Raw genomic sequence first — 23,032 nt, 5'->3', positions numbered from 1 at the left:
AGAGCAATAGAACCTCAACAGCTGAAGGCCTCATTCGCAAGCAGTGAGAGTCACTTCAGAAGGTTCCACATCTTCAGGAATCTGCCCCAAACTCCACTAACACCTGCAGTAAAACACACTGTTCTTGAATGTATAATGGATCATAACCTACTGGACTCTATAGATAACATTTATGTTAATAGCCTTCCTCAGCCCAACTATGGATGATTGAAATTCTTCCAGGGAAAGGGCAATCTTCAAGGTCTCTTACAGATTTCTCTGTCCTGACTCTTCCAACACTCAGCGTCATTGGAAGCTGAATTGAATTAGAATTGAATCTCTAGTTGGCTGTTACTACATACCTGTATATTACTAAGCTAAGGCCAGATATTATGGCTACTATATAAAGCCAATTGACCACTCAGATGGTTGGGTTGTCTCATGAACCCGAACTTCTATTAGCTCATGTGAGTATCTCATGACTTATCTCTGTGTTAGAGACCTCCACTGGATGCCAATGAATCTATAGTTCTGAGGCAGTGTGGTGTAGTGATCAGGGAGTTGGACAGGAGCCTAGGACACAAGGGTTTAAATTCCCGCTTAATGTCCAAACTACTAGTATTATTACTGGGAAGGAGGAAATTTTTTGCTATCCATATTATTCACACCATGCAGGACTTTATAAATGTCTAAGAAGTCCTGCCTTGCTGGTCTTGGTCCATCATAGCTATTCTATAGTTTCTTGGACTTTCCTGAAGTTAACGTTTCCTCAAGTTTAGCAGGGCCCAGATTGACAGCCCCATCTTTGAGTTCTCACAAACATGTTTTGCTTTGGCTCTGCAGATGCCCATTGAGTCACACACCAATTCCAGGGATTTGCAGAGCAGGTGGACATTCTTAACTTGATAATTATAAAAATCATGATAATTTACTTACTCCAGGGATTTCCCCAATGGTGGCCTTGGAGTCCACAAATGACATAAACATCAGAATCACAGGCAGCATCAGATAACTTATTGTCACAAGCCTGAAAGAAGAACTGGGTCATAAATATCAGAAGCCTGGCCTGAGAGATTTGGGGCTGGCAGGGCTTGTTTCTGTGGGAGGTTGCCTTTTTCTACCTTGGCTTCTGAAGCTACTGTAGGAGTCCAGCTGTGCTTCTAATGTAACTGCTGTCACAAGAGTGTATGACTCTTGCAGGCATAGCCAGGATGATATTAGTGCTGCTGTTATTTGTGCTGCTTATGCCCCATGGAGCCTGTGGGATGCTGAAAGCAAAATGCCCATTGAACCTAAATGAGGAAAGTGATCCGCTGAATTATTTCAGGCCAGGAGACCACCTCATTAGTGGAGTCATATTTCCAATAGCTTATAGAACTTACCCATTCAAGTTCTCCACCCCTCCCAAAAACACTGTTATGACGTAAGTGACTCCTTTTGTATTTTTATGGGGAAAGGGTGTTTCTTCCTAGTCAAGTATAAAATGCCTTTGACAGCTTCCCCTATTCCTGTATTCCAAACAGAGCCATCTAAATTAAAAGTCCCAGGTGGTCTTGGGTGTGTTTGGATTACATCGTATCTTAAGTAAGTATTAAATCCACTGTGCAATCTTGCATTTGCAGATCAAAGAAAGTGTAAAAATCAGAATGTAAGGTGACCACCCCCTTCCCTTCAAACTCTCTGGAACATTCAAATCAGTATAGGAATCTTACTAGGTAGTTCCACCAGACTCAGAAGTTAAGGTGGGTAGCCCAAAAGAGGGCACTTCTCTCTTTCATATCTTCTCATCCTGTAAATAGTTCCTGCCAAGTTTCTAAACTTAAGAGACTTTAAGTGATCATTTCAATCTAATTCACCCCAGTTCAAGCTCTCCTAAATGCTACTCCTTTCTTTCTTGGTGGATCTGGGTAAGATTCTGCTCCTTCCTAGCTGCAGAGTTTGGGCTGTTAGATATAAAACCAGCAGGCACTTCTTATGTTTTTGTAGAGCAGGGAGTGTTGCAAGTTGCTTTCATTTAATGGAGAATGGAAGGCTAAAATGATTTTTCGTTTATTCATTTATTTGCTTTTTTATTTTTATTTTTTAAATAATTTTTATTAACAGGCCAATCACATCACATTATTCAAATCACATTAGTTCCAGATTATACAGCCAAATTTTAAATTTTGTTAAGGGTACCCATACATCAAGCTCGGCACGAGTCCAAAATTCCGGATAGCTCCAGGCATCACATATTTTACTGCTTTAAATTAGACAGTTCTATCCAGTTCGATCCGGATAGTACTTTATTACTTTCTTTCTCATCTTGTTGTTATCATATATTCCTTTCTTTGCGATCTCTGATGGTTCTCACAAGCAGACTGGAAACTGGCGTCTCTGTGTGGGTTTTGTACTCTTCAAAAACTATCTCTCTCAGGGACAGCCTCTGTTCGTCTCTTCCATAAACAAAGTTAACCTTTGGTCTGTCCTTTATTTTTCCTCAGGCTAGCCAGATATATCAAACAAATCAGGGGGCTCTGTCAGGTCAAACTTGCATTCCAACACTCCTCTTTTGAACGATCCTGATTCTCCTCCACCCTGTCCTTCTTTCTCCGGCAAGCCTGTCTTGGCGAGACGGCATTTTTTAACTGCGTCATAAAAATTTTCCTCTTCCTCACCGTTCACCAGTCTTCTCTTCTGTTGTAATCCATCCCCACACAGTTCTTAAAATCCTGCTTATGATTGATAAAAACGCGACGATCTTATTTCTTTCTGGGGTGAAGGGTTATTAATATCACATCGTGTAAAGAAAAAAAGGTTTTTTCCTCCACCCACCCCCCTTCGTTCCAAACATACAGTCTCCTAGTGGTGATTCATCAGAAGATTTACTTATCCGTCCGTCACTCCCGGTCACAGAGATCCATTAATCAGCAGCCTTATCTCGAGCTTTACTTGATGTATGTGCTTCAGCTTCCTTTCCAATCGTATATTTCCAATTATAATTCCTTTATTCATTTATTTGCAGTTTTTCAGCAAAGGACACCTCAGCAGTCCTCTCCATCTTGTTTGCAATCCAGGAGATCACCCGACATTTTAAGCATTTAGCCAATGTCACCCTGGGCTATAGCATCTATGAAGCCGCTTATGATGTCAGGATAACTGCCGATGCCATGCTAGACAGTATTCCAAACTACAGCTGTGGAAGACAGAATAACGTGTTGGCTGTTTTTGAAGCAACTTCTTCTGAAATCCCCAGCCAGATTTCAAGCATGTTGGGCATCTACAAAATGCCCCAGGTAGGAATTGGAAGGGAAGAGATCAATTGTGTTTAATTCCTCTCTGCTGTCTCTCCAGCAGTGGTGAGGAACCCCTTCATGCACCCAGAAGTTTCTAAACTACAAAGACAACCATTCTTTGTCGCCATGTTTGTGCAGACTGATGGGAGATGTACTTCAGCAATATCCTAAGGGCCAAATTTTCCAGGGAACACAAAAGAAAAGCACCCAAAAAGAGAGACCAAAGGGGGGTGGGAATCACATTTTAAGCATGTGGAAAGCGATTTAGAAAACCCTCAGCTTCTTCCTGTCTCCCTCCCCAGTTTGTCAATAGGAAGATGTAGTTGACAGTAGCCCCTGGCTCCTAAAGGGTTATTGTTTCTCAGGCAGACCTGTGGCTATTTGGCAGCTAAATGAACACAGAGGTTTAGGTGCTTGCACTCCTTCAGACTGTGCAGCTGCTTAGCTTCTGCCTCTTATTCTGTGTGGTGGCACATTGTGGCTCTAGAAAGAGGTTGATGTGCCATGACCCCTGAGGGCCCCAGATGCCCTGCTCTGCCGCAGTGTCCATTGGAGCCACTTCCTTCTCTGTAAGCTCCAGGTACTCTTCTGAACTGGATTACTCCATCAAAGGCATGGCATGCATCAAGACGCTTCTGGTTAGCATCTGGTTAGATGAGCCTTTGGCCTGATCATGTGATGGGACCCTTTGTGTGTATTTCTGAAAACATGACACCAATCCTATTCTTACTAGATCAGTTTTGGCTCTGCTGCTCAGGATCTGAATGACAAAACTCAGTTCCCTTTTATCTACCGGATGATCCCCAAAGAAGAAACCCCGCACATGGGGATTGTCAAGTTGTTGCTGCATTTCGGGTGGACGTGGATCGGTCTCTTTGTTCCAGACAATGACAATGGAGAAAGGTTCCTAAGAGACTTCACCCTTCTGTTGATCCGGAGTGAGATTTGTGTTGCTTTCTTGGAAAAAATTCAGATCTTGACCCTGTCCTCCTTACATGTTAAACTATCTGTTTTGAGACAAGTCAAGGTGTTTGTTTATTATGGGGACTCTGAACACAGAATTTATCCAATCGTACTGTTACAAAGAATTCAGGAAGTGAGGAAATCTCAGGGGATTCTCTGGATCACAACAGATCTTCTGGACATTGATGAGATGTTGTTTGGTGGCAAAGATTACTTCCAGCCTGCCCAAGGTTCTTTGTCCTTTGTAATGAATACCAAAAAACGGACAGAACATGGCTACTATACTCCACTTTCCTTTGAAGCTAGAGCTTCAGCTGCACAATTTTGGAAGAAAGCATTCCATTGTTCATGTTCAAACAATGTGCTGTCCATGGAGGGTTGGACAAGATGCACAGAAAAGGAACAACGGGAGACTTTGTCCCAGGAGGAGATGGAGGCAATCTGGTCTCAAGACCTCTACAGCACTTACTATGGTGTCCAACTTGTGGCTCAGGCCCTAAATGCTGCATATTCATCCAGATCCAAATGGATGTTAATGGTGGGTGGAGGAGACAGATCGGAACTTCAAAGGCTGCAGCCATGGCAGGTCTGTCCTCTCCGCTTTTTGCAAACACGTTGTCCATCTCTGGAATGCTTTTCAGATTCTATATTCTTTGAAGTTTATCCAATTGTAATTGTTAAATATGTTTAGGTTTCCTAGGCAATGTCTTTACTTTAGTAGGACATATTAAGAAGTTTTTTTAATTGTTCATCTATTTTTGTGGTTCTACAATATTAATTTGAAAATCATTTGAAAATTAATTAAAATCTTTATTAAAATAGATAATTTAGAAAAATTAGGGGGGAAATCCTTCAAAACATAAAATAAGGTATGGAAAAAAATTGTTAAGGAGCATTCTCTCACATAAAGCTTAATAAATTAATTACTATATTTACTTTATAACATTTATATACTGCTTGACTGCTAAAAAAAACCTCAAAGCACTTTACACAAAAAGTTAAAATAAAAAATTATCACTAAAGAACTTAAAACCCTTATAAGAAACATATAGAAAGTTGAAATCACAGTAGGATAGATTAAAGCCAATTAAAATGCATGCAAGCTTTCTACAGTTCTACATATAAAGGACATGTCCTCAATATATGTTTATTTGAGTCATATCCCCCAAGGATTTATGACTGATAAAGGATCTGTTGTAATGACCAAAAGCTCATCACCTATAACTGACACGAGGCATCTGTCTCAGTGTCCTCAATTCTCTACAAATTAGTAAGCTGTCTGGAACTTTCCTCAAATATTAAAGGAAAACAATACATCCCACAAAATATCCAACTTGAAAAGCTTTGCTCAATCATATGCCCAAGAAACATCCAGCAATTATTTTGTTTAAACTTAGTTTACTCTCATCTGTTATGTAGTTTTCACACCAGCCTGCAGTTCTCACACACAACCCTGATATCATGTTTTCTAAATACTGCCGTTTTCTAAATACTGCCATTCTAGCTTCACACTTTCTTGAAAGAAATTTGGCTTTCCAATTCATCCATAGGAGAGATGTATTCTGATCAGAATGGGGAGCTGACTGCCAACTTTGATATCGTGAACTGGGTCGTATTTCCCAATAAATCTCACAGCAGAAGGAAAGTTGGGAGCATCGAGGGACAGACATCCTCTGACATAAAATTCTCCATTAAACCAGAAGCCATTGTGTGGCCTGGGAACTTCAGCAAGGTCATCACATTTATTCATTTATCTGCTTCTTTATTGCACTTATATCACACTTTTTCTCTATGGAGATCAAAATATTATATATGGTTTTCTGAAGTAGGATAGACTGAGAGGAAGTGATTGGCCTACGGTCACCCAGGAAGCTTCATGGCTACCTGGGAATTTGAATCTTAGTCTCCTGTGCTCTCTTACACCCCTCTAACCACTATGGCACAACTGGCTCTGGTTCCCTTGCTGTGACATCTGTTAAATTCTGATAATTTGCTGATAGGTGCCATTTTCAATTTAACCCTAAGTGGATCCAGCGTGAGTGAGACCTGCTCCTGGTTGTGTTTGCCACTACTGTTTTCATTCTCTGTTTTGCCCTCTCTGTTTTGAATAGCAGTTCAGACGGAGAAGGGTAAAGAGAGGAGAGGTTGCTCTTACGCTTGCATTTCCATCTATCCCTCTGAGTGGATGAACAAGGACATCAATGGGCCAAATTTGGCAGTGTGGCCCTAGCTGCCATGTGGGCTTCATCAGCTACCCAGTCATGCCAACTGCTTATAAAAGCTCAACAATAGACACCATACCTCCTGCCATACCTGCATGTTATCTCAGACACATCCGGGAATATGACTGCAGAAATTCAGGCAGATTTTTGCTGTATCGTCAAAATGTCGGGGGAAACCCGAAAGTAGGGCGGGTAGGGCATTTTTTTTTTAAAAAAAAAAAGGTTAAAAATTCAAAGAAAAACCCAAAAACATTTAGAGGGGGGAAAATAAAGCTCAACAACTTTGTCTGGAATATGGCAACCCTGTCATAGTAACAAAAAAGAACAATAGACCTCAGTTTAAAAGGCCAAAATTGGTTTAATATTTTGTGTTCAACAATATTTGTGTTCAACAATTAAAAATGAAACTTCATGCCAAAAAGAAGAGGAGTTCTCCACAGTTCTAACAAATCTGGAAGTGCCACAGTCTAATTTTAAAGCTTGCTAACCTGGCCTCAGTATTTTAAAAATGATTTTTATTTCAGCATTTTTTTTAGTCAAGGCCTTCTGATGATGTAATTCATGCCGATCTCCTTTTGTTGCTCCTTCTCCTGGTTTTTAGGTCGTGCCTCGTTCAAGATGCACCGAAAGCTGTCGCCCTGGATATGCCAGAGTGGCTAAAGAAGGGGAGGCCATTTGCTGCTATGATTGTGCACCTTGTGCAGAAGGGACCATCTCCATTCAGGAAGGTGGGTGACTGAGTGCTCTATGGGATACAGCTGGGGGGGCAGCCTGAGGATGCTGCTTCATCCACCATGGGGCCTGCTCATAAAAGAGTAAACCTAGAGTGAAAAAACTGGTTATTGCTTAAGTTGTCAGCTGTTGCTTTCTGTTGTTTTCTGTGCACCACTTTTCATGTTAAGTAGCCTAGAATTGGAAGGATAAATGAATGAATGAATGAAATAAAATCAAAACATGTGTAAACTTTCCTTATAGAAGGAGAACACTCTGTAATCTGTTCTGTTTCTCCAACATGGAAGCAAATCTGATGATGCCTCCGTGATGCCTACATCAGACTAAAATGTTCAAAAATGGCATAAGAATGCCATTTTAATTCTGTGCAGGATATAGTACTATTCAAGCAAATCCTGACATAAGACAGGGAAATGTTGTCCCTCTCTGATTTCCTGACCTCTCCCACTTTGTTGTATTATCCCATTGTATTGGAACACAGACAGTTAAGGATGTGTGAGATTTCTTAGTGATACTGAAGTCCTCCTTCTTCTCTTCAGATGCAAAGCATTGCACCAAATGCCCAGAAGAACAGCATGCAAATCAAGCAAGAGACAAATGTGTCCCCAAGATTATAACATTTCTCACTTATGAAGAACCCTTGGGGATTGTCCTGGAGTCCTTTGCTCTCTTCTTGTGCTTAACCGCTTGTGTTGTGCTAGGAATCTTCATTAAATACATGAAAACCCCCATAGTCAAAGCTAACAATCGAGACTTATCCTATATCCTCCTTATCTCCCTCCTGCTTTCCTTTTTGTCCTCCTTCCTGTTCATCGGCCAGCCAAGCAAAGTGACCTGCCTTCTCCGACAAACAGCCTTCAGCATCATCTTCTCAGTTGCCGTCTCTTCTGTGTTGGCAAAAACCATCACTGTGGTGCTGGCTTTCCTGGCCACAAAGCCAGGGAACAGGGTGAGGAAATGGCTGGGGAAGAGTCTGGCCAACTCCATTGTCCTTTCCTGTTCCAGTATGCAGGTTGTCATCTGCACCATCTGGCTAGGAATCTCCCCACCATTCCCAGACTCCGACATGCACTCCCAAGCTAGAGAGATCATCCTTCTATGCAATGAAGGATCTGTTGCCATGTTTTACACTGTCCTTGGCTACATGGGCTTCCTGGCAGCCATTTGCTTCACGGTTGCTTTCCTAGCCAGAAAGCTTCCAGGGTCCTTCAACGAAGCCAAGCTGATCACCTTCAGCATGCTGGTCTTCTGCAGTGTTTGGGTGTCCTTTGTGCCCACCTACCTGAGCACAAAAGGGAAGTTCATGGTAGCTGTTCAGGTCTTCTCTATGTTGGCCTCCAGTGCTGGGCTTCTGGGCTGCATCTTCCTACCGAAGTGCTACATTATCATACTCAGGCCTGATCTGAACACAAAGGCACATCTAACTACAAAAAGTGAAGGCGGTAGTGTCTGATTCTTAGCTTCTTTGATGATTCTTAGCTTCACGTCATATACCACGTTGTTCAAGTGGAACTGAGTCTGGTGTCAGAATGCTGTTAGCAGCTTTCGGCTGGTTGCCTAGGAAAGTATAAAGGCAATTAAAGGTTTCTTGCAGTCTTGCTCCTGCCCCAAAGATTTCAGAATGATTTGCAGATGTCAGGAATTGAACCCAGGGCCTTCAACATGTATATAGTCCATGTTCTGCTGTGCCCCTATATTATTGTTTCATCCATCTAATTCATTTTTGCTCTCTAGACAACTGTAACCTTTGGTAAAAGATACCATAGCCCCCATGTTTTACCTTTTCATCATCTGCCACGAATACCCAAAGCATTAACCTGGGTCTGACTGTTAACTGTCTCTCACTTTGCTGGGGTTTGAAGCTCATTCTGTCTGTGACATCATACACTGATGTCACAATGATACTACATCTGCATTCATCCATGGTAACTTCACTGGCCAATAAACTCCTGTAACTAGGTCACCAGCAGCCTGGCTCTCCAGCAAGCTTAATGTTTTCTTTCATAGCCATAGCATGAAGAAGAATATGGAGATCATCAGGGGGGTCAGGCTGAGTGTTCAGGAGTGTGCGGATGATACACAGCTCTACCTCTCTTTTAAATCGGAACCAGTGAAGGAGGTGAATGTCATGTGTGAGTATCCAGAGATGGTTGGAGAATGGATGGTGGCTAACAGACTGAAGTTGAATCCTGACAAGACAGAGGTACTGTTTTTCGGAGATAGGGGCGGGCATGGGTGACCCCTGGGTCTCGAATGGGGCAACTGTGCCCCTGAAAGACCTGGTGCCCCTGAAGGACCAGGTGCTCAGGTGAGTCATTTTGGACTCACAGGCGTCCATGGAGGCACAGGTTAACTCTGTCTACCAGCTCCATATGGTATGCCAGCTGCGACCCTACCTGCCCACAAACTGTCTCACCAGAGTGGTCCATGCTCTAGTTATCTCTGCCCGGTCCATATAACAGTGATTCGAAAGGAACTTCACTGGCTCCCAGTACGTTTCTGAGCACAATTCAAAGTGTTGGTGCTGACCTTTAAAGCCCTAATTAAGATCATCGCACCCAGAAGTCCAGACACGGGAAGTCACCTAAATAAGTTTCATTTGGCACTTGAATAATTGGCTCCTTTTAAATGGTGTAATTTGGTTTGTGATAATGTGATTGTCATTGGATTGCAGTGGTACCTCGGGTTAAGTACTTAATTCATTCTGGAGGTCTGTTCTTAACCTGAAACTGTTCTTAACCTGAAGCATCACTTTAGCTAATGGGGCCTCCTGCTGCCGCTGTGCCGCCGGAGCATGATTTCTGTTCTCATCCTGAAGCAAAGTTCTTAACCTGAGGTACTATTTCTGGGTTAGCAGAGTCTGTAACCTGAAGCATGTGTAACCTGAAGCATATGTAATCTGAGGTACCACTGTATTGTAATTGAAAATTAATAAAAAATATTATATACAAGTAGTTATGCCTCCTAGAATATACACTTATCTCTCTCTCTCTCTCACACACACACACACACACACACACACACACACACAGCTATTCATGCTCCTGCATGTATGGAAAAGGACCACTGTCTCCTGTCTGCACTTAGGGGGTGAGAGAATTTATCTCAAGAAGGTCTTTCCCCAGGAGAAATCGGCAATGCAACCTAAAAACACTTAACATGTTAGATACAGTAAGGCAACAGAAAGGTTTTCACAACATTTTTAAAAAGTTTAAAAGAGGTTGATATATATATATATATATATATATATATATATATATATATGCATGCTTAATCATTACTGGCATTTTAATCCTGCTACACAAGTAAGCTCCCAAGATTGACTCACAAATATCAAGGAGGAGACAGATCCTGCCCTCATCTCACAATCTAAGAGACATAACAGAAAAGTGTTCTGGGAGGGAAAAGGGGAACAGCAAGTCCAGGCACCCATTCCAAGTCTCTCAGGAGAGCCATGTAGTCTCATCTCTCCTTCACCATGATGAAACAGCTGCTGAATAAGTCCACTTATTAGGAATAACAAGTGCTCATAAACGTAGGTTATTTATGTTTCAAAGACCTGCTGGACTTCGGCGCCTAACAAGTTCATCAGCTGCATATTCCTGCGTTGCAGAAGTTTATACTACATGATCCTCAGGTACCCTTCCAGCTCTACGATTCATCAGTTCTATTGCAAGCAGTTACAGTCCCATCAAAAGATCCTTCAGAAATGGAACACCAGGTTCATCCAGCAGGATCATCCGAACGTCTGATGAGCCTTCAGTCTTTTTCAATTTCACATGAGTTGTTTTGTAAGCAGCAAGGACACCTGAAGGAATGTCCTCCCAACCCTTTTTGGCTGCAATCAAATAGCTGCTTACTTGGGAGGAGGCCCCACTAAACTGAATGGGAATACTGAGTAGAGATGCTAGGATTGCACTGTTGACTTCACAGGAAACTTCAACCCATACACAGATTGACAGGCCCATCAGTGAGTTCTTACAAAAAACAATTTCCCCAGTGGTTCAAAGAGCAATAGAACCTCAACAGCTGAAGGCCTCATTCGCAAGCAGTGAGAGTCACTTCAGAAGGTTCCACATCTTCAGGAATCTGCCCCAAACTCCACTAACACCTGCAGTAAAACACACTGTTCTTGAATGTATAATGGATCATAACCTACTGGACTCTATAGATAACATTTATGTTAATAGCCTTCCTCAGCCCAACTATGGATGATTGAAATTCTTCCAGGGAAAGGGCAATCTTCAAGGTCTCTAACAGATTTCTCTGTCCTGACTCTTCCAACACTCAGCGTCATTGGAAGCTGAATTGAATTAGAATTGAATCTCTAGTTGGCTGTTACTACATACCTGTATATTACTAAGCTAAGGCCAGATATTATGGCTACTATATAAAGCCAACTGACCACTCAGATGGTTGGGTTGTCTCATGAACCCGAACTTCTATTAGCTCATGTGAGTATCTCATGACTTATCTCTGTGTTAGAGACCTCCACTGGATGCCAATGAATCTATAGTTCTGAGGCAGTGTGGTGTAGTGATCAGGGAGTTGGACAGGAGCCTAGGACACAAGGGTTTAAATTCCCGCTTAATGTCCAAACTACTAGTATTATTACTGGGAAGGAGGAAATTTTTTGCTATCCATATTATTCACACCATGCAGGACTTTATAAATGTCTAAGAAGTCCTGCCTTGCTGGTCTTGGTCCATCATAGCTATTCTATAGTTTCTTGGACTTTCCTGAAGTTAACGTTTCCTCAAGTTTAGAGGGCCCAGATTGACAGCCCCATCTTTGAGTTCTCACAAACATGTTTTGCTTTGGCTCTGCAGATGCCCATTGAGTCACACACCAATTCCAGGGATTTGCAGAGCAGGTGGACATTCTTAACTTGATAATTATAAAAATCATGATAATTTACTTACTCCAGGGATTTCCCCAATGGTGGCCTTGGAGTCCACAAATAACATAAACATCAGAATCACAGGCAGCATCAGATAACTTATTGTCACAAGCCTGAAAGAAGAACTGGGTCATAAATATCAGAAGCCTGGCCTGAGAGATTTGGGGCTGGCAGGGCTTGTTTCTGTGGGAGGTTGCCTTTTTCTACCTCTGCTTCTGAAGCTACTGTAGGAGTCCAGCTGTGCTTCTAATGTAACTGCTGTCACAAGAGTGTATGACTCTTGCAGGCATAGCCAGGATGATATTAGTGCTGCTGTTATTTGTGCTGCTTATGCCCCATGGAGCCTGTGGGATGCTGAAAGCAAAATGCCCATTGAACCTAAATAAGGAAAGTGATCCGCTGAATTATTTCAGGCCAGGAGACCACCTCATTAGTGGGGTCATATTTCCAAGAGCTTATAGAACTTACCCATTCAAGTTCTCTATCCCTCCCAAAAACACTGTTATGACGTAAGTGACTTTATGTTACCCAGCCTTCATTCACATTTATGGCTGTTTGTCAGAGACACCATTTAATATCTGGCCATCCCTGATAAAAACCTTCTCTCTCCTTTGGCCCTCTATTGCCTTTGGAAGAAGATTTGGGGATTGAGAGTCAGCAACAAAGTACCTAGTGACCCCTTGGCATCCTGCTAACAGAGAGGCTAATTCTGAACCGTTTCACTATTTTAGAGTTTCATTAATACAAAGGCAGCAGCTAAAGCACAGTTGATCATCTCATTTTGTATTTTTATGCAAAAACTGTGTTTCTTCCTAGTCAAGTATAAAATGCCTTTGACAGCTTCCCCTATTCCTGTATTCCAAAGAGAACTGTCTAACTTAAAAGTCCCAGGTGGTCTTGGGTTTGTTTGGATTACATCGTATCTTAAGTAAGTATTAAATGCACCATGCAATCTTGCATTTGTGGATCAAAGAAAGTGTAAAAATCAGAATGTAAGGATACCACTTCCTTCCCTTTAAACTCTATGAAACGTTCAAATCAGTATAGGAATCTTACTAGGTAGTTCCACCAGACTCAGAAGTTAAGGTGGGTAGCCCAAGAGAGCGCATTTCTCTCTTTCATATCTTCTCATCCTCTAAAGAGTTCCTAACAAGTCACTGCACTTAAGAAACTTTAAGTGATCATTTCAGTCTAATTCACCCCAGTTCAAGCTCCACTAAATGCTACTCCTTTCTTTCTTGGTGGATCTGGGTAAGATTCTGCTCCTTTCTAGCTGCAGAGTTTGGCCCGTTAGATATAAAAGCAGCAGGCTCTTCTGATATTCTTATAAAGCAAGGAGTGTTGCAAGTTGTTTTCATTTAATGGGGAATAGGAGGCTAAAATGATTTTTCGTGTATTCATTTATTTGCAGTTGGTCAGCATGGGACACCACACCAGTCCTGTCCATCTTGTTGGCAACCCAGGAGATCACCCAGTATCTTAATCATTTAGCCAATGTCACCCTGGGCTATAGCATCTATGAGGCCGCTTTTGATGTCAGGACAACTGCCGATGCCATGCTAGACAGTATTCCAAACTACAGCTGTGGAAGACAGAATAACGTGTTGGCTGTTTTTGAAGCAACTTCTTCTGAAATCCCCAGCCAGATTTCAAGCATGTTAGGCATCTACAAAATGCCGCAGGTAGGAATTGGAAGAGAAGAGATCAATTGTGTTTCATTCCTCTTTGCTGTCTCTCCAGCAGTGGTGAGGAACCCCTTCATGCCCCAGAAGTTTCTAAACTACAAAGACAACCATTATTTGTAACCATGTTTGTGCAGACTGATGGGAGATGTGCTTCAGCAATATCCTAAGTACCTATTTTTCCAGGGAACACAAAAGAAAAGCACCCAAAAAGAGAAACCAAAGGGGGCGGGGAATCACATTTTAAGAATGTGGAAAGCGATTTAGAAAACCCTCCGCCTCTTGTTCTTGTTTCTCAGGCAGACCTGTGGCTATTTGGCAGCTAACTGCACATAGAGGTTTAAGTGCTTGCACTCCTTCAGACTGTGCAGCTGCTTAGCTTCTGCCTCTCATTCTGTGTAGTGGCACATTGCAACTGTAGGAAGAGATTGGAGTGCCAAGACCCCTGAGGGCTCCAGATACTCTGTCTCAATGCCCATTGGAGCCACTTCCTTCTCCGTAAGCTCCAGGTCCTCTTCTGAACAGGATTAATCCATCAGAGGCATGGCAGACATCCTGTAAGCATCTGGTTAGCATCTGGTTATTTGAGCCTTTGGCCTGATCATGTGATGGGACCCTTCTTGTGTATTTCTGAAAACATGACACCAATCCTATTTTTACTAGATCAGTTTTGGCTCTGCTGCTCAGGATCTGAATGACAAAACTCAGTTCCCTTTTATCTACCGGATGATCCCCAAAGAAGAAACCCAGCATATGGGGATTGTCAAGTTGTTGCTGCATTTCGGGTGGACGTGGATCGGTCTCTTTGTTCCAGACAATGACAATGGAGAAAGGTTCCTAAGAGACTTCACCCTTCTGTTGATCCGGAGTGAGATTTGTGTTGCTTTCTTGGAAAAATTTCGGATTTTGACCCTGCGACAAATGTCATCCTTACATTGTAAAGCTTCGGACTTGAGAAAAGTCAAGGTGTTTGTTTATTATGGGGACTCTCAACATGGAATTTATCCCATCATGATTTTACAAAGCATTCATCAAGTGAGGGAATCTCAGGGGATAATCTGGATCACAACAGATCTTATGGACATTGATGATATGTTGTTTCGTAACATGCATTCTTTCCCACCTGCCCAAGGTTCTTTGTCCTTTGTAATGAATACCAAAAAAAGGAGAGAACGTAGCTACTATACTCGACTTTCAGATGCAACTGAATCTGCATCTGTACAGTTTTGGGAGAAAGCATTCAATTGTCCATGTTCAAAGGATGTGCTGCCCATGGAGGGTTGGACAAGATGCACAGAAAAGGAACTACAGGAAACTTTGTCCCAGGAGGAGATGGAGGCAATCTGGTCTCAAGACCGCTATAGCATTTACTACAGTGTCCAACTTGTGGCTCAGGCCCTAAATGCTGCCTATTCATCCAGATCCAAATGGAGGTTAATGGCGGATGGAGGAGAACGATTTGAACTTCAAAGGCTGCAGCCGTGGCAGGTCTGTCCTCTCTGCTTTTTTGCAAACACGTTGTCCTTCTCTGGAATCCGTTTCAGATTGTATATTCTTTGAAGTTTATCTCATTGTAATTATTAAATATGTATAGGTTTCCTATGCCTTATCTTTAGTAGGACATGTTAATAAGGTTTTTTAAAATTGCTCATCTATTTTTGAGGTTCTAAGATATTTTGAAAATTGATTAAAATCATTTTAAAAAAATAATTAATTTGGGAAAGTTAGGGGGGAACTTTCAAAGCACAAACTAAGCTATGAAAAATTGTTAAGGAGCGTTCTCTTACATAAAGATTAATTAATTACAATATTTATTGCCTAATATTTGTATATTGCTTGACTCCTGAAAAGAAACCTCAAAGCACTTTACAAAAAAGTTAAAATAAAAAAATTATCACTAAAGAAAACCCTTATTTAAAACATAGAAAGCTGAAATGACAATAGGATAGCTTAAAGCCAATTAAAAGGCATGCTAGCTTTCTGCAATTGCCAAATGCTTGCTAGGATGTGTCCTCTATTTGTGTTTATTTGAGTCATACGTCCTGTGAATTTATAACCTGATAAAGGGCCTCTTGTAATGACCAAAAGATCATCATTTAGCTGACCCAAGGCCTCTGCCTCAATGTCCTTGATTTAGGATAATTCTCATGAAATTGGTAAGATGTCTGGAACCTTCCACAAAGAAGAAAAACAAGACTACATCCCACAAAATATCCAACTTCAGGAAAGGATTTTCTCAATCATATACCCAGGAAACATCCTGCAACAACCCTGATATCATGTTTTCTAAATGCTGGCATTTTCTCTGCCATTCTAGCTTCACACTTTCTTGAAAGAAATTTGGATTTCCAATTCATCCATAGGAGGGATGTATTCTGATCAGAATGGGGAGCTGACTGCCAACTTTGATATCATGAACTGGGTTGTATTTCCCAATAGATCTCACAGCAGAAAGAAAGTTGGGAGCATCGAGGGGCAGACATCTTCCTACATAAAATTCTCCATTAAACCAGAAGCCATTGTTTGGCCTGGGAGCTTCAGCAAGGTCATTGCATTCATTCATTCAGTCATTCTTTCTTTCTTTCTTTCATTGCATATATATCACTGGGGAACAATTTTTTTTTCATTTTCTGTTCCATGAGATTTTTTGACTGTTCGTATATGTTCTTTCAATGCTGATTTCAAATCTGAAATCGATTTTCATGTACATACTATAGTTATCTTTCAATTTCCAACTTTTGCTGATATGCCATATTTACACTGGGGATAAGTGGACCGTGACACTTTGATCTACCCTAACCACATGGTAACTATTGTTACGCAAACTTAATTTTTCTTTATTTTTCTAGTTTTGTAATCTAAATATTTGTATTTTTCAGATCGGACCATGGCTTCTTCAAGTAGACAAAAATGTGTAAACAAACCTGGTGCCTTTTGTTATGTATGTGGCTGCTACACACTTCGTCATCAAAGACACAAAAACACAAGCAGTGTTTGTGAGGCGTGCCCATAAAAGCTATTTTGAAATTCCCCTGGGCAGCCAACACAAGAAATGGGCTCCGCATATTGTTTGTCACAATTGTGAGGAAATGCTTAGAGACTGGACAAAGGCAAAACAGAAGAGTATGCCTTTTTGGGTTCCCTTGGTTTGGCGAGAACCCAAGGATCACACAAGTGACTGCTATTTTTGTTCCCCAGTGGTATCTATAAGCTGTTGTTATTCAGGTACTTGGTACAGTGGTGCCCCGCAAGACGAATGCCTTGCAAGATGGAAAACCCGGTAGACGAAAGGGTTTTCTGTTTTGGAGGTGCTTCGCAAAACGAATTTCCTATGGGCTTGCTTCGCAAGACGAAAATGTCTTGCGAGTTCCTGCGGGGGTTTTTTTCCTCCCCCCCCCCCTTTTTCTAAGCCGCTAAGCCGCTTATCTGCTTATCCGATAAGCCGATAAGCCGCTAAAAGCCGCTAAAAGCCGCTAATAGCGCTAATAGCGCTAATCCGCTAAGACGTCAATGGGCTTGCTTCGCAAGACGAAAAAACCACTAGATGAAGAGACTCGCGGAACGGATTCTTTTCGTCTTGCGAGGCACCACTTTAAAGCCTTTCTGTTGTCCAAGCAAGAAGTTGACCATTTTGAGATCCACACAGATGATCCAGTTATGCTCCTCACCATGTTCATTTCCTTCATCTTCAGAAGAGACAAACCCCTTAAAAACTGGAATTGGGAGTTCCTCGGAGTGCAGGATGGGTCTAATTGCTGAAGGAATACTGGGATAGGCGACAGAATGTCGGTTTTTCTTGCCGATACCCTTCGTATTGACCAGACAAAATTAGCATGCAAAAGGCATCAGGCTTGTTTACACATTTTTGTCTACTTGAACTACTTGAACTATATATGGTTTTCTGCCTCTTCATTTAATCCTCACAACAACCCTGTGAAGTAGGATAGACCGAGAGGAAGTGGTTGGCCCACGGTCACCTAGGAAGCTTCATGGCTTCATGGGGATTTAAACCTTAGTCCCCCAGATTCTCGTCCAACCCTCTAACCCTATGGCACAACTGGTTCTGGTTCCCTTGCTGTGACATCTGTTACGTTCTGATAACATGCTGATAGGAGCCATTTTCAGGTTAACCCTAAGTGGGCCTTGTGCAGAGTGAGACCCACTCCTGATTGTGTAGAGCACTGCTGTTTTCCCTCTGTTTTGCCCTCTCTGATTTGCATAGCAAATCAGATGGAGAGGGGCAAAGAGAGGAGAGGTTGCTCTTAAGCTTGCATTTTCATCTCTGAGTGGATGAAACAAGGACATCAATGGGCCAAAAGTTGGCAGTGTGGGCCTAACTGCCATGTGGGCTTTATCAGCTGCCCAATAACGGCAACTGCTTATAAAAGCACAACAATACACACCATAGTATAGGGCTGCCATTCCTCCATGTTATCTCAGACACATCCAAGAATTGGGCTGCAGAAATGGCACCCAGGCAGCTTTTTGCTGAAACAGAAAACTGTACTGGAAAAATCAAATGTATGACAAGTAGGGCAATTAAAATAATGATCATAATAATAATAATAATAATAATAATAATAATAATAATTCAAAGAAAAGCACAAAAAAATTGAGGGTGGGGGAAAAATAAAGCTCAATACAGTGGAACCTCTACTCACGACAACAATCTCTTCCTTATAGCGGAATGGTTTGCTGGTAGAAGCGCCGTTGTGTGTTGGTGCATTTGGCGGCAGCCCACTTCTGTGCATGTGCAGACGGCAGCAGCCGCTTCTGCGTGTGTGCAAGTCGCTGCAAACCCAGTGTTTAATTCTGGGTTTTCCGCGGTAGCAACTTGGAATGGGCCTACCTAAGTAGAGCAGGACGTAAGTAGAGGTTCTACTGTAACTTTGTCCTGAATATGGCAACCCTATCATAGTAACAAACAAAAAAACCAATAAACATCAAATACAGTTTGAAATGGCAAAGTTTGTTTGATCTTTTGTGTTCAACAATTTAAAATGAAACTTTATACAAGTTCTCCACAGTCCAACAAAATTTGGAAGGGTCTCATTCCAATTTTAAGCTTTCTAATCTGGCCTCAGTATTCTAAAAATGATATTTATTTGAGCATTTTTTTTTCAGTCAGGGCCTTCAGGTGATGTCTGTAATTTATGTTGATCTCCTTTGATGACCCTTCTCCTTGTTTTTAGGTCGTGCCTCGTTCAAGATGCACTGAAAGCTGTCGCCCTGGATATGCCAGAGTTGCTAAAGAAGGGGAGGCCGTTTGCTGCTATGATTGTGCTCCTTGTGCGGAAGGGACCATCTCCATTCTGGAAGGTGGGTAACTCCAGAGAAAAGGGAGAGGCTTGCTGGATCAGGCCAAAGGCCCAGGTGGTCCAAAGCCCTGTTCTCCCTATGTTGAACCAGATGCTTATAAAAAGCCCACAAGCAGGGCCTGAGCACAACAGCCGTCAAGGGAAGGGAACAAATATTGAAGCCTACAGAAGTTGAGCACTGCCCCACTCTCTGCTGAGTGGAAGCAAAATTCCAGGGGGCTCCAGGGATCACCCAGATTTCATGCTCCTTTGGAGAACTGAAGACTCGGGGAAACTGTTGTAGCTTTAAGAAATGTGATTTATTCACATATTTACACCTTCAATCTGCATGGAGGGAGTCCAGATCTTACCACATGATCAAGAGGGACCAATACCAATGCAGAACTCGAGTGCAAGAAATCTCTCCCAACCATTTTTCAGCCACCCTAGCCAAGACGGGTCCCTCCTTGTTCTCTGCCTTATTCTTCCGAGCCTACCTTGCTAAAGACTGCATTTTCGTGATACCTCAAATGCACACCCCATCACCAGGGCAACCTCCATCTGCCCAGGCTCAGATGGGCCATCAACAGCTTTTTGTTGTGTTAGAGCCTCTGCCCCATGTAATGTCCTGGCTTGGAAAGAAACCTAGCCTGTATTTTCCCACTGACTTACAACCTTCAATACTCCAGACCAGGTGTCCTAAAACTAAGGCCCGTGGGCTGTATCCGGTCCACCAGGGTCCTGGACCCGGCTCACCCGGGTCGGAAGGGGTCCATGTGCCCCGTCTCCCACTCACGGCCTCCTCACCTGCCTGCGAGCGAGCACACTGCCTGGACAAGCCGGGCCCCTCCCTGCCCACCTCCCCGCCACAGAGGCCGGCAGTGCATAGGATGGGCCCAGCGCGAGAGCCTTGCTGGCCCTGCAGGACGCCGCATCCTTGCTACCGCTTCACAGGGCTCCTGCCTCACCTCCCCAGAGCCCAGTACAGTGGTGCCCCGCAAGACGAATGCCTCGCAAGACGGAAAACTCGCTAGACGAAAGAGTTTTCCGTTTTGGAGGTGCTTTGCAAAATGAATTTCCTATGGGCTTGCTTCGCAAGACGAAAATGTCTTGCGAGTTCCTGCAGGTTTTTTTTTATTTCCCCCCCCTTTTTCTAAGCCGCTAAGCCGCTAATCAGCTGATCCGCTAAGCCGCTAATCAGCTGATCCGCTAAGCCGCTTATCAGCTGATCCTCTAAGCCGCTTATCAGCTGATCCTCTAAGCCGCTTATCAGCTGATCCGCTAAGCCGCTTATCAGCTGATCTGCTAAGCCGCTTATCAGCTGATCTGCTAAGCCGCTAATAGCGCTAATCCGCTAAGCTGCTAATGGGCTTGCTTGGCAAGACGAAAAAACTGCAAGACGAAGAGACTCGTGGAACGGATTCTTTTCGTCTTGCGAGGCACCACTGTACCGGCTCTGATCCCCCAATCTGGCACTTCTGTAATGCCGCGACGTGGAGTTCATGATGTGCCAGAGGAGCTGCCCCACAGTAAGTCAGGAGTCATGGGGACGGGCGACATGCATGCAGGCCACACCACGGAGATTGTGTTAGGGGGCATTCGGCACAGAAACATGTGTGTATACCTTTGAGAAGTTTTTGGGATTAATTGGCTGCAGGTGGCCGTTGCTATAGAGGAAAAAAGCTGAGTTTTGTAGCCTGCCTGCAGGAATAACACCCACCAGAGTTTGTGTTTATTGCTTAGTAATAAAGTCTTCGTTTTAGTTTGGGTTTTTACACCTATGTCTCCTGGAGTCACTCTGTTCTCTGCCACCAGCTGGAAATCCCCCTCCAACAGATTGGTAGGGAGACGCATGGGCAGGCTGAAGTGTGGGGATTTGGGGCTGGAGGACAGGCATACAAGCTGGGGTGGGTGGACGAGGGTTAGGGAGACACTCGGGCAAGTTGGGTCATGAGGATGGGGCTTAAGGAGACATGGGTGATGGCTGGGTCGCGGGAATCTGGGTTAGGGAGATGTGTATAAGCTGGGTTGTGGGGATGGGTGTGTGCAGGCAGACAAGGGTATAGGCTGGGTTGTGGGGATGGGGGCATGGAAGGCCTGCATGTAGACTGGGCCATGGGGGTGAGGGAGATCCATGTGTAGACTGGGTTGTAGGGATGAGCATTAGCAGGTCCATGCTTCCCATTGAAATACTTATATGTTTATATGTTTATGTTGATTAAAATCGTTCATTTTAAATATTGTATTGTTTTTCCTCTTCTTGTGCACTACAAATAAAATATGTGCAGTGTGCATAAGAATTCATTCATATTTTTTTTCAAATTATAGTCAGGCCCCCGACAGTGTCTGAGGGACAGTGAACAGGACCCCTGTTTAAAAGGTTTGGGGACCCCTGCTCCAGACAATCAAAATCCTATCATCTTTTAATTTATTATTGATGTTTCCCAATGTATCGGAAAACAGACAGTTATGGATATAAGAATTTTGCGAGTTATGCTGAAGTCATTCTCCTTCTCCTTAGATGCAAAGCATTGCACCAAATGCCCAGAAGATCAGCATGCAAATGAGGCCCGAGACAAATGTATCCCCAAGACTATAACATTTCTCACTTATGAAGAATCGTTGGGAATTGTCCTGTTTTCCTTTGCCATCTTCTTGTCCTTAAGCGCTGGTGTTGTCCTAGGAATTTTCGTTAAATACAAGGAAACTCCCATAGTCAAAGCTAACAATCGGGACTTATCCTATATCCTCCTCATCTCCCTCCTGCTTTCCTTTTGGTCCTCCTTTCTGTTCATCGGTCGGCCAAGGAAAGTGACCTGCCTTCTCCGACAAACAGCATTCAGCATCATATTTTCATTTGCTGTTTCCTCTGTGTTGGCCAAAACCATCACTGTGGTGCTGGCCTTCCTGGCCACCAAGCCAGGGAACAAGGTGAGGAGATGGCTGGGGAAGAGTCTGGCCAACTCCATTGTCCTTTCCTGTTGTGGTATGCAAGCTGTCATCTGCACCATCTGGCTGGGAATCTCCCCACCCTTCCCAGACTCCGACATGCACTCCCAAGCTAGAGAGATCATCCTTCTATGCAATGAAGGATCTGTTGCCATGTTATACACTGTCCTTGGCTACATGGGCTTCCTGGCTGCCATCTGCTTCACGGTGGCTTTCCTAGCCAGGAACCTTCCAGGGTCCTTCAATGAAGCCAAGCTGATCACCTTCAGCATGCTGGTCTTCTGCAGTGTTTGGGTGTCCTTTGTGCCCACCTACCTGAGCACAAAAGGGAAGTTCATGGTAGCTGTGCAGATCTTCTCTATGTTGGCCTCCAGTGCTGGGCTCCTGGGCTGCATCTTCATTCCCAAGTGCTACATTATCATCCTCAGGCCTGATCTGAACACCAAAGCACATCTAACTACAAAATGCAAAGATGGTAGTATCTGATTCTTAGGTTCTTTGAAGATTCTTAGCGTCACATAAAATACAGTATTGCTAAAGTGGACCTGACCCTGGTGTCAGGATGCTGTCATTGGCTCTTTGCTCTCCTACTTTTAAGGCCCGCTGGGTTCTGGGAGACGGGGGGGGGGTCTGTGATGTTTTCTGTTGAGACCGTGTCAGCAAGCTGCTGCTCCATTTCTGTCTCCTCCTCCTCTCCCATTATTTCCCAACTTTCCCCCTCATCTTCCTCTGAGCTGTGTCTTCCTCCATCTGCGATGAAGTCCATGGCTATGGTTTCCCATGGTCCTTGTGGGGTGGGTAGCAGTTGTAGTAAGCCTTGGTCTCTTTGCCCACTGACACATCTCACAGGCTCTCAGGTATTCCTTGTCCTCCTCCCTCATCCTTGGCCACCTGTGATAGCCTGGGAATCCGATTCAGAGGCTGAACTGGAGGAATCCCAGCCTGCACAGGAGTCCCCGCCTCCAGGGCCGGCTGAACTGGGGCAGGGCCTTGATTCTGAAGCGTCTGCACCTGTGCCGGATCCTCAGGAGCA

At 43.4% G+C, this 23,032-nt stretch overlaps 2 protein-coding genes across 2 annotated transcripts in view; both read left to right on the top strand.

Annotated features, from left to right (window-relative positions):
• The first annotated feature begins 1,382 nt into the window (after window positions 1-1,382).
• On the top strand, window positions 1,383-22,519 carry LOC307207167 (vomeronasal type-2 receptor 26-like). Its single transcript, XM_079960931.1, has 6 exons — window positions 1,383-1,402; window positions 2,984-3,254; window positions 3,988-4,803; window positions 5,722-5,949; window positions 18,946-19,072; window positions 21,572-22,519. The coding sequence occupies exons 1-6, from the start codon at window positions 1,398-1,400 to the stop codon at window positions 22,483-22,485; spliced, it is 2,361 nt and encodes a 786-aa protein (XP_079817057.1). The 5' UTR covers window positions 1,383-1,397; the 3' UTR covers window positions 22,486-22,519.
• LOC307208770 (vomeronasal type-2 receptor 26-like) overlaps window positions 13,648-23,032 on the top strand; it is a 40,294-nt gene continuing 30,909 nt past the window's right edge. The window contains exon 1 of the mRNA XM_079963720.1: window positions 13,648-13,753. The gene's annotated coding sequence lies outside the window, so the exon portion shown is untranslated. The remainder of the gene's footprint in view (window positions 13,754-23,032) is intronic.

This window comes from Podarcis cretensis, assembly GCF_951804945.1.
Source record: "Podarcis cretensis genome assembly, chromosome: 2".
Lineage (NCBI taxonomy): Eukaryota > Metazoa > Chordata > Lepidosauria > Squamata > Lacertidae > Podarcis > Podarcis cretensis.
This window is presented reverse-complemented; position numbering and strand designations above follow the sequence as displayed.